Source organism: Ursus maritimus, unplaced genomic scaffold, assembly GCF_017311325.1.
Source record: "Ursus maritimus isolate PB19 unplaced genomic scaffold, ASM1731132v1 scaffold_5, whole genome shotgun sequence".
Taxonomy (NCBI): Eukaryota; Metazoa; Chordata; class Mammalia; order Carnivora; family Ursidae; genus Ursus; species Ursus maritimus.
The window spans coordinates 83,828,932-83,845,592 of record NW_024426663.1 but is presented as its reverse complement, the minus strand read 5'-3'; the positions used below and the strand labels follow the sequence as shown (position 1 = coordinate 83,845,592).

General features: G+C 41.0%; 1 protein-coding gene across 3 annotated transcripts in view; it reads right to left on the bottom strand.

Moving 5' to 3' along the window:
* Nucleotides 1-13,649, bottom strand: part of LOC103680336 (olfactory receptor 2W3) — a 33,122-nt gene extending 19,473 nt beyond the window's left edge. Inside the window, exons 1-5 of one of the 3 annotated variants that reach the window (XM_008709876.2) lie at nt 13,148-13,649; nt 10,096-10,191; nt 6,642-6,872; nt 4,576-4,598; nt 4,379-4,479 (exon numbers count right to left, since the gene is read on the bottom strand). In XM_008709876.2, the coding sequence (XP_008708098.1) occupies nt 4,379-4,479; nt 4,576-4,598; nt 6,642-6,872; nt 10,096-10,191; nt 13,148-13,570 (874 nt within the window). In that variant the 5' untranslated portion in view covers nt 13,571-13,649. Of the gene's footprint in view, nt 1-4,378; nt 4,480-4,575; nt 4,599-5,774; nt 5,925-6,641; nt 6,873-10,095; nt 10,192-13,147 lie in introns of those variants that run through there. The other 2 variants (XM_040622684.1, XM_040622683.1) reach the window with 2 other exon arrangements.
* Between the last annotated feature and the right edge of the window lie 3,012 nt (nt 13,650-16,661).

Sequence of the window (16,661 nt, the reverse complement as noted above, 5' to 3'; positions counted from 1 at the left end):
AGGCACCGATGGGGAGGCAAGGACCATGTACTCATTCCCTTTCAGCAGCCACATGGCCCAGACTCCGTTCTCAGGAGAGGGTGTGGTCTCCCCTTTCCTTGGCACTGTCTCCTGACAGACACCTAAACCCCACTCTGCTCTTTCTCCCACCATGACCTCCCAATAATGCCTCCCTGAGGAGAAGTTCTGCAAACCCAGGATACAGGGCCATGTGTCAAATCGCTCAGGGTTGTTGGGGAGATCCCTCCACAGCTCTCCATCCTGCACACTGCGCAGATCAGCCGTCAAGAGGAGGCTAGGATGCGCTGTGACAGGGTCCAGCTTTACATCAACTGTGGGAAGAATTTTGTGAGACATGTGAAAGGTCAGAGAAGACTGGTAAAAATATAGGAAGCACAATAATATGTATAATAGTCACACCATTCCTCATTCTTCTCTCTCAAATAACTCCTAGAGAAAGCAAAATAATATTTTATCTTTCAGGTCACTCGTATATTCCTCATTACTTCCTTGTGTATCCCACTGCTACCTCTGCATAATTCAGGACTCATTCTTACCCCAATAAAAGCATAACAATTGATGATGTGATGAACCATAAGCATACCTATTTAAGATTCCTTTTGCCTATATTCAGAGCACTTGGGAGCTCTTAGGAAAATCCTCTGTATTTATTTTTTTCTCAAAATCCATAGAACAAATTTGTTAATTTGAAATCTACCACTTTCAGTGTTACTTTGCTCTGGTAGGAAGAATTCTAAGATGAGCCCCACGACCTACAGACCTTGGTGGTACTCTCATGATTTTATTTTATGACAAGAGGAACATGATCTGGGAGGATCTCATCTAATCACATGAACCCTTAAAACCGGAAAGGTTTCTATGGCTATTGGGCTGATGGCAGAACAAGAAGTCAGAGAGATTTGAATTTAATGTGTCATTGCTGGCTTTGAAGACAGAATGAGCCACATGAGGAGAAAGGCCAGTGACCTCCAACTGACAGCCAGCCATGAAACGAGGATCTCATTCCCACAACTGCCAGAACAACATTATGCCAATAAACTGAATAAGCTTGGGAGTGGATTCTTCCCTAGACTCTTCAGAGGAGCCCAACCTGGCCAACACCTTAATATTGATCTTGTGAAAACTAAGCAAAGAAATGAGCTGATCCCACATGAATGTCTGGTCTGTATAATTATGAACTAATAAATGCATGTGGATTTAAGCAGTGAAGTCCGTGGTAATTTGTTCCACAACAACAGAAAACCAATACTGATACTGTGAAGTCCCAGGGAGATTGATGTGAAATTTTACTTATACACGTAATTAATAAATACATTTACATGTAAAATATTCTCAGTGAAGAAGGCAGGATGTAAAATATTCAGTGTCTTTTCTTTATAAACATTCAAAAATAATAAATTTTATTCATACAGTTTCATTTTTAATATCATAATAATAACAAATACTATTACAATGACCCTTACTACTATTTGTCTCTAAATCCACTTCTGGTGATCTTGTGTTGATACCCTAACCTGAGTGGGTCACGTACATGATATATCATTGCCGCTAACCCATTTAGGTGCCTGCTATCATCCCCACATTACAGACGAGGAGACTCAGAGTCATAGTTTATGCGATTTCCCCAAACTTTAGAGGTCATAAATAACAGACTGGAATGTTGGTTTCCATGGAACTCTGTTAGGCCTACTTAATGCACGTTGTCTTTACACATTATTTCCACTCCAGCACACTTCCCTGCTCCATTTATAAGAATATAAATCTGTGAAAGGTAGTTAATATGGTCTATCTCCAATTGCTCCCCCACCCCTCTCTCTTATACTCAATTGCTCATCATGATATAACAATACTCTAATGAAACTTCCCAGTGACCTCCACACTGGTGAGTAGTCATTCGAGGTCACCTTAAATCACTTTCTTGTAGCAGTCAATGCTTCGCCCCCCCACCTTTGTCCTGGAAAACCTCCTTTCTCTTTCCCAGAGACGCTGATCCTCACCCTTTCCTCCCCTCTCCACTCATCACTCATTTGGTCTCCTTTACTGTTTTCCCCACTTCTCCATCCAGTGGTTTCAGGACTGGGACCTCTTCTTTCCTTCTCAGCTCACTCTCAATGTGTTATTGGGCTGGCTGGATCATTGCTTTAATTAAATTCCACTCATATGCTTACTGATTCCAAATGCAAATCTCTACCTTAAACCTTTCTCCTGAAACTGTATTTGCAGAATCATCTGCTTACCTGACATCAAACTTTGGATATATAACATTCATCACACCATTGGTATGTTCAAAATCCAACTCCCTCCTTCTGCCACACCTGCAGCCTTAACCACCAATGTAAACAACAACTTCATTATGAAAATTCTGGAGATTCAAACTCTGGAATCATTTCTGACTTTTCTCTTTCTCTGACAACTCATATCTAATCCAACAGCAGATTTTACCAGCTTTACCTTTGAAATATACCAAGATTCTGTGCACATTCCACATCTCAGCACCTCTGATAATACTACCATGTTAATCCAATCCATAATCATCTCTGATTGAATTATTGCAAAGGCTCCTAATTGCTTTTCCCACTTAAAGCCTTACCCCTTTGAATTTATTCTCAATAAAACATACAGAGTAAGACTCTTAAAACATTAATCTAATCATGTTATTCCTCCATTTACAACTTTCCATTGATTTCCTGTTTTACTCAAAGATAAAGCATCCTGGTCACAGTGACCTGCCCAGAGCACCCTGTGCAAGTTGGTCCTTTCTTGACCTCTCTGACTTTGCTTATTCTTCCCCAGCCGCACAGACCTCCTCATAGTTTCTGGAACACATCTTCTATATTTCTATTTCAGGCCTGGGCACTCATTGTTTCTGCTGCCTGGAATGTTTTATTCCATGTTAGATATTTGATGTGTTAACCTCAAGGGGACTTCCTGGATTGTCAAATTTAAAATTAGATGCCCTAACCTGAAAACTTCTTGCCACACTTACCTTATTTTTTCCCCAATATTCTGTATCATCTTCTAACATTCTGTGCATTTTGCATAATTTAGGTAAATATGTACACTGTATGTATATGAAGCTATGGATTTGTAGGATTTTTTGTTATTGTTCAATAATATATTTCAATACTTAGAAAAGTGCCTGGCACAAAATATGGAATATTTATTGAATTGATTCATTATTTATTCAGTAAAAAATGGGAATATGAGGACTTTGATTATGGGAGTGTAACAAATTGCAAGAAGTCATACAGTTAGTATGCTAATCTGCCCATCATTGAACAGGGCTGCATAGGGTTTTCTCATTATGGGCTGAAACTTCCTTCGAAGTAATGAAAGCAGTGTTTAGCCACAGTTTGCATACATTGCTAGGTATAACTTGGGTTAAAAACAGAAATACAAATGTTGAATCTATACTCTTTGAAAAACAGCATTATCAGATCTAACAAACTCATTTATGTCACCACACTTACTCCTACATAAAAATAATTGACTGAATATTTTTGGCTTTATTGAATACCTGATTTAAGCAACTCATCAAGTTACAGATAATAAAATAAATTTGATGTATGCTTTTATATTGATGATTTTTCTGTTTTCAAATACATTTCATTTAGTCCTCCAAACAATACATTTTTTCAGCATTTTATAAACAGGGAAATGAATATTCATTGCAACTAATGTTACTCATATCACAGCTAATAAGCTGTGAACCACACTTTCAAGCCTGTTGTTCTAACTAAAGGTAGCTTAAATGGGTGTTAGTGACTCTGATACTCTTTATGACTCTACACAAATATCCCAGTTCTTTCTTCTGAATACAGCACTGTCTCCCATCCACCCTTATAACTTGGCATGAGCATGTGACTCACTATAGTTAAAAAATCTTCAGGGAAGCCAGGGTGCCACTTAAGTGTGGATGCCTTTAGGACCAGTGCCCAAACCACCATAACCTAGCCCTTTCCCAGAGCAACCAGCAACCGAATCGAGGTGGGGCTCTATCTGCACTACTCCCAGAGGAAGATGAGGTGAAACAAAAGTCTCCACAACCCACTAGTAAATCAGTGATATGATCTAAAAATAGACCTTTGCTGGGGTGCCTGGTGGCTCACTCTTGGTTTTGGATCAGGTCTGATCTTGGGGTTATAAGATCGAGGCCCGCATCAGGCTCCACTCCCAGTGAACATCCTGCTTGGGTTACTCTCTCCCACTCTCTCTCTTTCTCAAATAAATAAATATATCTTTAAAAATGAAAGATAAACTGGGTTCTGTTACTGCAACCTGATTTGTACGGTAACAAACTGTAATAACAACCAAACTATAGACATTGTAGTTCTCCCGGCTCAAAGAAGCAGCCTACCTTGGAACTTTCTCAACATTTCCCTCATCCCAGGGATGCGACACATTGTCCTCAGCTCCATGGGGATGGTCTCCGGTTCCAGCTGTGTGACATCCTTACTTCTGAGAAGGGCACAGAAGCGACAATTCTTAGTAGGATTTATCCACCAACTCCCTTGTCCTCCCACAACCCATCCCTGATTCAGACAGTAAACATACCGGCTCAAGGCTCCTCTCACACCCTGAAAGTAAAAGAGAAATATAAGCAGGTATGAGTTACACTCTAAAATTCTTTTTACAGATTGGAAACAAACCATGAACATCTCTTTAGGGATGATTGGAAATAATTAATTATGACGATAAAATGATAGAAGACATCAATCTCTCTTAACAAAATCAAAAAATTGGCTGTTGAATTTTCTCATGAATTTTAAAATCAGTTTGCCTGTACTACAATGGAATCAGACTACACAAAGTTTAGGTTAATTCCAATGATATCAACCAATTTAACTATTTTCTGAATTGATAATTCTGACATTTGGATATATTAATAAAGAGTTACATTCTGTAACAAATGTAGATAGAATTAAGGTAAAAATACACTTTAAAAATCTCCAGAATTTATTTGAGGAACAGAGAAAGGTATTGACAAAAATATATTACTCCCCATGTCTCTGTAAGAAAACCCCAAATTCCTCATTACTTGAACCACGACACCATAGCTATGGACTCATGTGTCAGTAGGTTACCTAACTGGATAAAAAAGGAAGTCATTAATTAATAGCAACATTTTATCTCAAAGGAGATTATTTAAATAAATCCCGTTTTACATTTTCTTTTTTCCATCTAAAAATAACCACGTGTCAGATAAATTTTGAGAAGGCATAAAAGAAGGAAAATAATTGACTTTACTTTTTATGAGACTGGCAGGCCGTGTTTTTGGCCTTTGGCAGTAAAATGCTGCTTACTGGTACTGAGGAAGAAAGGGAAAGGTGGATATAAAAATGAAAATAAATAATTTTAGAATATATTCTCCCTAAGATTTGTAGCGGAAATAATTTTAACATTTATCTGGTGCTAATAACTGCTTATTTTCAATGTTTTGTTTTGAAATATGGTAAAATAAGATGATGGATGTCATTATTGAAAATGCTAAAGTTCTGTGTATATTTGCTGTCTGAAATTCAGAAAATGAATTCCTTTTTGATGCTTAGTTTGCTCACATGGAAACGAGCCTAGTAATAATGATAATGATAATAAACATATGTGTTGCTTACACATAGATGATAGATAAATGATAGATAGATAGATGATAGATAGATAGATATAGATATAGATAATTGAAGACAAAATGAATTAAATAAGACAAATAAAAATGCTTTGAAAGTTCATTCATTTAATGAACCCCTAACTATGTCACCAGTGCTGCTTACTCACTGTCTTTGTAAACATTACGTAGATAGTTAATATGAAGATTTCACTGCACTTTCAGCGTCTGGGGCTGACTCACGATGGAATCTGCGGGTCAGCTGCTAAATGAGGACATGGATTCCTTAGCTGAGAAGCTCCTGAATGAGTCATTGGGGATGAGACAGAATGAAGTGTGCCCAGAATTTTTCTACTGCAATGCGTTCTGTCATGATAATACACATGCATTATCAACAATGGTTTTCTCAGTTCACTTGGCATTTTGATGACCTCATGAAGGATTAAAAACAAATAAAAATTTCCCTTTTTCCTATTTTGTCTCTCTGCTGTCCAAACCCTAACAGACTGTGAGCAAATGGCAAGGAACCCATTTAATCCCTCCCCACCATGCTTGGAATGGGCATGCAATATGGACAACGAAATTTGTGTTTGCCACAAAATTTAACAGGAAAGCTTCAAGCTGGACAATTTAAGACATTATTCATACATTTAGCTACTGACACAGAAATGGGTTACCAAAGACTTCTGGAATCGGCTATCATCATTGACAGATTAGCTGTGTGGTTTTAAGAAGTGGTTTTCACCCAACATAACATCAATTGTCCATTTTTTTGTTTAACCTCATAGGTAAGATATCAAATTAATTTTTGGTCTCTAAGATGAACTATTTTATACAATTGTTGAGAGTCCCTCCTCATTCTGATGCTAAGACTTAGAATTAAGGTGCTTTCCAAACAGATGCCAGGGTGCCCTTTTCCTAAAAATCATGATGGCACAAGTGGTTTGTGACTGAAAGTGGCTGTGTGTCTCTGTGGTCTCCCCCGTACCCTTTGTTCTGCTGAGGGGCCCAGGCTCACCTCCAGCAGGCCCAGCGCTGGGCGCTGGCACCTCTCCTCCAGCTCCTCGGCCAGCTCCCTCAGAGCCCTGCTCTGCTGCACCAGCCGGTTCTTGCTCTCCCGGAGTCTCTGCAGGGTGGCTCGCTCCTCCTCCTCCAGACGCCTCAGCTGCAGTTGCTCCTCTAGGGCCAGGAACCCACGATACTTCTCAAACTCCAAACGGAAACGCTGCCTCTGCATTTCCACTTTCTCCTGGAGTGACACAGGGGATCCAATCATCAACCAGGGAGAGCTTCAGGTATGGGGTAGGGAAGCTGACTGCAACGTCCAGAAAGACCCCAGCACCAAAACTCTGTCCACAGTTCAGCTGCGTTTTAACAACATGCAGAAACCAGAGGCCGCTCTATGGGACCGGTGGTCTTCAGACTTAGAGTTTGAGAAAGGCAGCTGGATTTGAGTTCTCATTTGGCCATGGACTTGCAGGCAAGGCAGTTCTGCATGCAAGTTTTTGTACCATATTTAAATTATGGGAGGAGGAGTATGCGGATTAAGATTAAATATCTATTAAACTGCTGAGCAGGCTGACTAGCATAGAATAGTTGCACAATGAAGTTAAAATACATCATTAAAGTACTGACTAGAATGAGAACTGGGTGGAAACAACTGAATCATTATGAAGAGAGATTAGAGAGACCTGAATTGTAAATGTGAGAAAAAAAAAAGGCTTAGACATTAGAAACATGAACATTACTTCGTAACATGGTAATTGTGAAACCTTAAGGCTAATGTTCTCTGTTCAGCCAAAATAAAGCTAAATGATCCACAGGCCATTTGTTACAGAGTTAACTTAAGGAAATTAATCCTGATTTCCACCCAAACCCACATGCACATGTTTTAAATAGACCTAAAGAATATACTCTGACACAGCATTATTATTCATACATTTTATTCTCCTGAGCCTGGGATGTGGAAAACTAGCTTTAAAATGAGTACAGGAAACACAATAATCTCCCATAGTGTCTCATTTTGGATTCCCTGGCCCATTGCAAAACATTATAAGGTCTTGGTTTGATTTAAGGGCATGAACTAACACCTTTTTTTCTAAAAACAAATAGGGGTGCCTGGGTGGCACAGCGGTTAAGCGTCTGCCTTCGGCTCAGGGCGTGATCCCGGTGTTATGGGATCGAGCCCCACATCAGGCTCCTCTGCTATGAGCCTGCTTCTTCCTCTCCCACTCCCCTTGCTTGTGTTCCCTCTCTCGCTGGCTGTCTCTATCTCTGTCAAATAAATAAATAAAATCTTAAAAAAAAATAAATAAAAACAAATAAACAAATGAAAAACAAAATTAGTAATGATTCTCAAATCCCTTAAGGCTCAAAACCATCTGGCAATTTTCCATCCCTACCACTTTCTGCCACTTTCTAAATTACTGGATTCATGTAATCCTGACTTCTAAAAAAATAACCAACTCTAAATTCCATAGTTTGATCTGAAAGGTACAATTCATGTAATTTATCCCTGATGTTGGAGTCTGAGCTGTTGAGCAGTGGTGCTAATAATTCAGCCACGGAAAAAGAGTGGAGTTACACCCTGAGGGACGGCATGGTGAAAGAAGGGGTTTGGTTGCAATCCTTCTTTCTCTCACATCCTCCTTTTGAGTGTGACAATTATATCTACAGACATAGACAGAAGTGTCTTTGTAGAAGTTAGAGTTTGTTTTATTAAACTGATGTGTGTTGTATTTGGCCCATATGGCTCATGCAAGTTTACATTGCTTAGAACACGGATCATAAAGCAGAGAAAGACAATTATCATATGGTTTCACTCATTTATGGAACATAAGAAATAGGAAGATCAGTAAGAGAAGAAAGGGATAAAGAAAGAGGGGTAATCAGAAAGGGGAATGAAGCATGAGAACCTACGGACTCTGAGAAACAAACTGAGGGCTTCAGAGGGGAGGGGGTGGGGGAATGGGATAGACTGGTGATGGGTAGTGAGGAGGGCATGTATTGCATACTGCACGGCGTGTTATATGCAACTAATGAGTCATCGAACTTTGCATCAGAAGCCAGGGATGTACTGTATGCTGACTAACATAATATAATAAAAAATATTATTATAAAAAAACAAAAAACAAAATAAAACCAAACAGAAGAACACGGATCATAGAATTATCTCTACTTAGAATAATTAGTGGAGGGTTTGCAAAATCTTGCATATGGAACTTCTGATGTGTAAATCTATAGTCAGGTCAGGATTGAAAACAATTGACTTGGATTATTAGCCTAAAAAGAACAAAAATTATGAATAAATGTTTAACTTTACATATGATATGCATAACTATAGAAAAGATAAGATGCAGCACAGAAGAAAAATGTAGCATAAATGGTCCTTACAGAAATATCAGTCTGAGGNGAGAAGGCCAAATAATAGAAATACTCTATAAATCATATGTTACATAAATAGATATAAATATACATATACTTTCTATACATAGTTTCTCAATCTTGACCCTATTTATATTTGACCAGATGATTCTTTACTTTAAAGATTTTATTTATTTATTTGAGAGAGAGAGAGAGAGAGTATGAGCAGAGGGGAAGGTCAAAGGGAAAGCGAGAAGCAGACTCCCCACTGAGCATGGAGCCTGACCTGGGGCTCGATCCCAGGACCCCGGGATCATGACCTGAGTTGAAGGCAGACACTTAACCGACTGAGTCACCCAGGCATCCCTGACCAGATGAGTCTTCATTGCGAGCTTTTGTGGGCTGTCCTGTGCGTTGTAAGGTGTTTGGTAGCATGCCTGGCTTTCACCCTTGGAATTCCAGTAGCAAACTCCCCTCCCCCAACCCGCCATGAGAACCAAAAATGTCTACAGTTATTGCAAAATATCCCTTGGAGGACAAAATCACCACAGATTGAGAACCAGTGTGTGTGTGTGTGTGTGTGTGTGTGTGTGTGTAAATAGGTAAGTGAAAAAAGTTGAAGTGTAAAAAAAAAAGAAGATATGTATATGGATTACTGACAAGGGGCTGAATGTTCAGATTATCCTCCTATATTTAAAATGATTAATATTAGCTATATGCCATATATATCAATCTTGTGAAATATTTATTATGTCATTCATCCGATGAACACACACACACACACACACACACACACATTTTAAACTAGTAATGATAATATGAGACTTCTGTAGGTACTAGGAATGGAACAGTGAGTTATAGTACAATCAAGGTCAGTAAAACTATTTATAATTTGGATTGGGGTAGTATTAATAGAGATAAAAAGAACACAGATACACAGTGTAATTTGAGGGGATGCGATGATCCAAGGTGATGCAGATGTTTCCCTAGAGCAACCATGTAAATGGAACAAAAGTGTGCAGCAGGGAAGATGCTTCCATAGTAATTTAATGACCCAAACTTGGTTCTGCCAGACAAGCAAGCCTCCAGAAGCCCCAAGATTCTCTTACCTTCCAAACGACAGTTTTCTTCCCCATGTTGGCCTCCTGAGTGAAGGTCTCCTCCATCTCCTTCCTTACAAGTTCCAGGGCCATCAGGAGCTTGGCCTGTTTGGAAACATGTGCTGAACCCATTATAGATGCCTGAATTCAGTACCTAATATCAACCAGGGATATCAAGAAATGCAAAGACCGACTAAACAGGCTAGTAAGCACAAAAAAATGTTCAACCTCACCAATGATTAAGTAAAATATAAATATATTTTAAATGTTAATGCCAGATATAATAAAAAATCTAAACATATGTTCATTACAGCATTATATTTTTTAATTTTTATAATAATTTTTATTATGTTTTGTTAGCCACTATACAGTATATCCTTAGTTTTTGATGTAAAGTTCCATGATTCATTAGTTGCGTATAACACCCAGTGCACCATGCAATACATGCCCTTCTTAATACCCATCACCAGCCTATCCCAATCCCCCACACCTCCCCTCTGAAGCCCTCAGTTTGTTACCCAGAGTCCACAGTCTCTCATGGTTCATTCTTTAAAATAGAAGTAACTTACCAACTGTCAAAAGTGAGAGAGTGAGAAAAATGCATTTTATATTAACATGATGGAATTAAAACAAGATGCTGCAGAATATTGAATGATAAGAAACATTCACAATTATAAAGTCAATTAAGATAAGTATATTTTAGGGGCACCTGGGTGGCACAGCGGTTAAGCATCTGCCTTCGGCTCAGGGCGTGATCCTGGCGTTATGGGATCGAGCCCCACATCAGGCTCCTCCGCTATGAGCCTGCTTCTTCCTCTCCCACTCCCCCTGCTTGTGTTCCCTCTCTCGCTGGCTCTCTCTATCTCTGTCAAATAAATAAATAAATAAAATCTTTAAAAAAAAAAGATAAGTATATTTTATGTAATATAACACCAATTTTGAAAAAAGTGCTTGTAATGAATATATAAAAACTATGTAGCAATAAATGTTCAATAGATGAAATTGTATCTACAACTGCTTGGTTGTGAGGGATGTTATTCCTTATATCTATATATTTGAGGTTTTTAAAATTATTTATTGATTTATAATAAGAAAATTGTTTATTATTATTTGGTCAAATGAAACCTTGTAAATCACTAATTGTTAAGTGGAGAGGAGATGTGCAATATCATAAACCTTACGAGGAATTTAAAAAATAATAAACTGAATCTCCTTTCCACCCTCAACCCCTGCTAGAGGTAAACACATATATTTTATCTAGAGAGAAGAACCATAAAGATACACATATATATATACTTTTATTTTCTTCCTTAAGTCATTCAATAAGTCTTAGGAAAAAAATAGGGGGTGGGGGCTCTTCCCCAAGTCATTTAATAAGTCTTACACAAGAACTGCCTTTAAAAGAGACTGCTATAAGCTTATCTATAATGTTGCACAGAAACTAACAGGATAATATATGGAAGTATTTGACAAGATGGGGGAAGCAGCATTTTTTTAAAGATTTTATTTACTTATTTGTCAGAGAAATAGTGAGAGAGAGGGCACAAGCAGGGGGAGCAGCAGGAAGAGGGAGAGGAAGAAGCAGGCTCCCCACTGAGCATCAGGGAGCCCAGTGACCCTGAGATCATGACCTGAGCTGAAGGCAGACGCTTAACCATCTGAGCCATCTAGGTGTTCTGGAAGTGGCATTTTTTAAACGTTTGTATGAAACAGAACTTCGACACCGATAGAGAAACAGTTCGCTTAGGCAGAAGAAATTGTGATCAAAAGCAAGGAGGTGAACAAGATGTGTCATGTTTGGGGACAACAGTGATTAGGTTGGGTTTGCTGGATATCATGGTTGGCTGAGACAAGAAGTGTAGAAACAGCACTTAGGGTCCTATGAAGTCCTTGCTGACAGGCTAAGGAGTTAACAGATATTTATTTGGTAGTCAATTAAGATATATTACATACAGCCACGTTACATTTAGGTAACTTCTGGTAAAAAGAAAGCAGGAACAGCATACTTCAAAAGTGTAGCTAGGAAGGAGCTGGCACCTGAAATTTGTAGATGACAACCAAAATAAAAAAGAAAAAGTCAGAGATATTTCCAGGTATGTCAAGAGGGAAGTTGAGGTGGTAAATATCCCAAAACCTTGATTTAAAACAAAGTTAAAGTAATAATAATAATTAATAATAATAATTTTAGAAAGTCCAATGTTCACGATTTATTTCATTGCGACAGTACTTCAGTTAAACATGTCGGTAGATTTTAGACCACTCCCACCTCTTTTGCGGTGGAAGCTGCTCCCGATGTTGGGAATTTAAATGTGCTCAGAACAGATCAAAGACCTTTTGAAGAGCACCAGTAGGGAAAACTCTATTAGAGTTTCACAGACGCCACTTTTGGGGGCCAAATACTCCAATATGAGTCACCTCTTCACTGGGGATGCTGTCATCATCAGTCCCCCCGAATACGTGTGAACAAACTTAGCTACTGGGTTTTTACTTCAGGGCACACATGCATTTGTAGGATTGGAAGGCGATCAGAGCTGTGTGCTCCGCGGGCACTGGTGTCCAAAACCCAGGGGTTGTTTTGGTGACAGTATTAACTAACATAGAGATAAGTGCTATGGAAGATAAGGCATTAGACAGCTAATTAAGAAGCATTTACAATAAAGATGTACACCTATAACCAAGAACCAACTGGATAACCCAGCCTCCACACCAGAGTCTTTGGAACCAGGACTGACCATCGGGAGAATAAAACCAGGATGAAAAAACTAGGCACTGGGGAAGGCTTCACAGAGGAGGGGACAATCTAAAATCATTTGGTCAAATGAATTGGGTGCATTTGAGCTCCTGAAGAGAGGTCCCAGAAGGGGGTTACCGTGGGGCAAGGCAAGGGGACCCAACCTGAACGGAGTCGTTCAGGTCAGGATGGAATCATCTGGGTTTGTCCCTAGCTAGACAAGTCACTAACACCGCTGCCTCTAGCCACTCATCTGTGTGGGCCGCATTTCCAGACTCCCAATCGGGCCTCTCCACCTGTGCCCTGCGGAGTGCACCAAGGGGCTCTCACCTGGTAACACCTTGCTGCCTCCTGGAGTGGCACCGTGTGGTGGCTCCTATGCTCCGGGGTGGTGTCACAGACCCAGCACAGCGTCTCCTGGTCCTCCTCGCAGAAGAGGTTCAGCTCCTCGCCGTGCCGCGCGCATTGGCGCACCCCAGTGGGCCCCGGGCCCAGTCCCAGCTGACGCACGCTGTCCACCAGGCTGGCCAGCTGCCGGTTGGGCCGAAAGCTCTCCAGCCCAAAGGGGCCCCGGCACTGCGGACAGGCATACAGGCCCCCCTGAGCGCTGTCGGACTTCTCGCAGAACTCGGAGATGCACCGGAGGCAGAAGCTGTGGCCGCAGGCCACGCTGACCGGGTCCTGCAGGAAATCCAGGCACACAGGGCACCTGGCTTCCTCGCGCAGTCGCTCCCCAGGTGCCCCTGAGGCCATGGCTGGCCGGGCCTCGCCTGGCCGGGCTGATAGCAGTACTGCCTTCCCCAGTTGCCTGCACTATCTGCCCTCGTGGTCTGGCACAGAAGGGAGGGATCCTACAGCATCAGGAGAAGAGGCACAGGATGGGTGTTATCCGCTGGCTCTGGTTCAAGAGCCCAAATAAGCCACTCCCGGTGAAAAGTTACAACTCATACAACCCTCAGTTACAAGGATAAAATTAACATTTTAGTCACCCTGGCCTCCTAGGAAACTGAGCATTTGTAAAGGAATCCCTCACACTGTATCCTAATGTTTTCATGTGCATTTGGAAAATTGCTGAGCTCCTCCCTTTCATTATTTTTCTGAAATACCCCGTGGCCTTCTTCTCCTTATATCCTTATAATAATTTCTCTCTCTCTGTCTCTGTCTCTGTCTCTCTCTCTCTCTCTCTCTTAAGATTTTATTTATTTATTTGACAGAGACAGAGCACAAGTAGGGGGAGCTGGAGACGGTCCTGCTGAGCAGGGAGCCCCATATGAGGGTGGATCCTAGACCCTGGGATCATGACCTGAGCGAAAGGCAGAAGCTTAACAAACTGAGCCACGGAGGCACCCTTATACAGCAACATAATTTCTTAAAATCTTTTCCAAACTTTAATTTTCTGCCTGCCTTTATTTAACTCATGATAAAGAACTGAGTAGCTGAGCTGACGTGAAGATGCCTGGATAGATACGTGTAGAATAATGACAGGTACATAGCCCAGCAACTATTTGGAATATAAATTTCTATCATAGTTCAGTAAGGGTCCTGTAAGGACTGCATGCCTGTTATTACTGTTGCAAAGCACATTTTGGAGGTGACAAGGCTGTAAGTTACCGCTTTCCTCAGAAGAAGTAATTCAAGCAGAGCCCATCCACGCTGCTGCACTTCTGAGGTGAGGAGAACTGAGAAAGACACAGAAGGAGCAAGGTAATTTGAAGAGAGGATGTGATCCCTATTTGGGATAAGTATGGTGAGGTCATTAGGTCACCTGAAAGGTGGCAAATGCAGGGGGTGCCTGTCATTGAGCAAAATGTAATTACCATGTTGTTGAATTTGAAGTGATGGTGTGTATGCCTATAGCAAATCATCCAGTCTGTCGTCAGCACACGTTTGTTGGTACCCAGACACAAGGGTAAGCAAAAGACAGATTACGATCCAGCTCTCAAGGAGCCTTAGGATACATCAGGAGAATGCAAGCAATTACAAAGTAATCGCTGGGAGAAAGGTTACTCAGCACTGCTACAATAATATAATAGAGGACTCTGAGCTTGCCGGCAGGGTTAGGGTGAATCTCCCAGGGAGTCTCTGTGCTAACAACTGAAGGGCCAGTGCAAGCAGTAAGCAGGAAGGGAAGCCAGCAACAGAGCAGCCAGAGGCCCAGAGGCTGCAGGGTACACAAACATGAACTGTGGTGGGAGGGAGCAGGGCGAACCCCCGTGACCAGAGCCCCCCAGGCAGGCTGTGTGTGGGGCCAGATGAGGATGAGGACCAGCAGATAAGGTCCCAGTCAGAGGCGGGGACCGATGACTCAGGTCTTTGGGGCTCCTGTGAGGTTTATGATCCATATTCATTTTTTTAAAAAAGATTTATTTATGTTTTTGAGAGAGAGAGAGAGGGTGAGTGAGGGGAGGGGTAGAGGGAGAGGGAATCTCCAGCAGACTCCCCGCTGAGCAAGGAGCCCAAAAGGGAGGAGGGGGCTTCGATCTCATGACCATGAGATCATGACCTGAGTGGAAACCAAGAGTCCAATGCTTCACCTACTGAGCCACCCGGGTGCCCCTGTGGGTCCTTCTTCTAAGGATGATGGTTTGGCCTGAAGCTTTGGTGGTGGGCAGCGTCTGAAAGGCTTGAGGTCATCTGCCAAAGCCTAGGTGGTTAAATAAACAAGATTCTTTGAGAGCAAATAGATGCAGATATGAGCAAAGCAACACAGATGTGAAGTTAGAAAAGAAAGCAAAAGGGCACAGGGCTGCCCAGTAGAAAAGCAGATGGTGACCCAGGCTGAAGACTGTGCCACTTTCTCGCCAAGGCAATTTAGAGAAGGGCATGTCCACCTCTCTGTGCCAAACTTCCTCTAAAATAGCAGGACATTGTTAGTTCCGAGGATGAGATGGACTCACAGATACCACACATTTGATCCAGGCTCTTGCGAGACTGAGTATATTTGATTAAAGAAAAACAGCAAGATAGATGGAAGAAGAATGGTGAGACAGAGCTTAAGCGACATTAGGACGGGGAGGGTTTTTTTTTTTTTTTTTTTTTTCTGTTTTGTTCAATGCTATGTTCCCAGTACCTTGAAGAGTGACTGGCACATTTGGACACCCAGTAAATGCTAGTTGAATAAATAATCAGTGAATGAACAGAATCAGTACAGTTTATCTTAGAACCTAATGGATGGAGGAATTTCAAAGATGACTATATTATGTCAAAGGTGAGATCCATATTTTTCTATAGGTTACATATATTAATTTGCTTCTTATTCATATCCCTGAGACTCTCAATGATGCAAGAAACATCTCTATTTTATTGGGAGACACAATAAAGCCATATATGTGCTCAAATGTATAGATGAATTGATAACACAGCTCACTCGAATGGAGATTTCCTAATTCCTAGAGGCTAAGAGGAGCTTGCTGGTTTCCCGTTTGGGGGTTTGGGAATTGCAGTGGTCTTCAGTAGGATGAGGCTGAGTGACTGAGCTGACATCAGAGGGCACGTCCTCCCCAGCTGATTCTAGGGCAGCCGAGTTTAACCTCTGTTTTGTCTCCGGACTTGTTAGCTGAGGAATGAGGCCTGTGCCATCATTGTTATCATTGTTCTTAGAAAAACATGCTTCCCTTGCGGCGCATCTATCCAGGTAACTAGTGGAATGGATTATAATTTGATTTCATTGTATTTACAAATGCTCTGTGAAGTGACAGCCTGGGCCCTGTTTTGTTTAATAGGGTTGGTCTAACTGAAATGTGTATTTTCTCATGATCTTTCTTCTAAGGTGAATAGAATACCTCTTTGTGTCGTTACAACCCTATTTTGGTGCACTCCCTCCTACATTCTTACCTCTGAATCT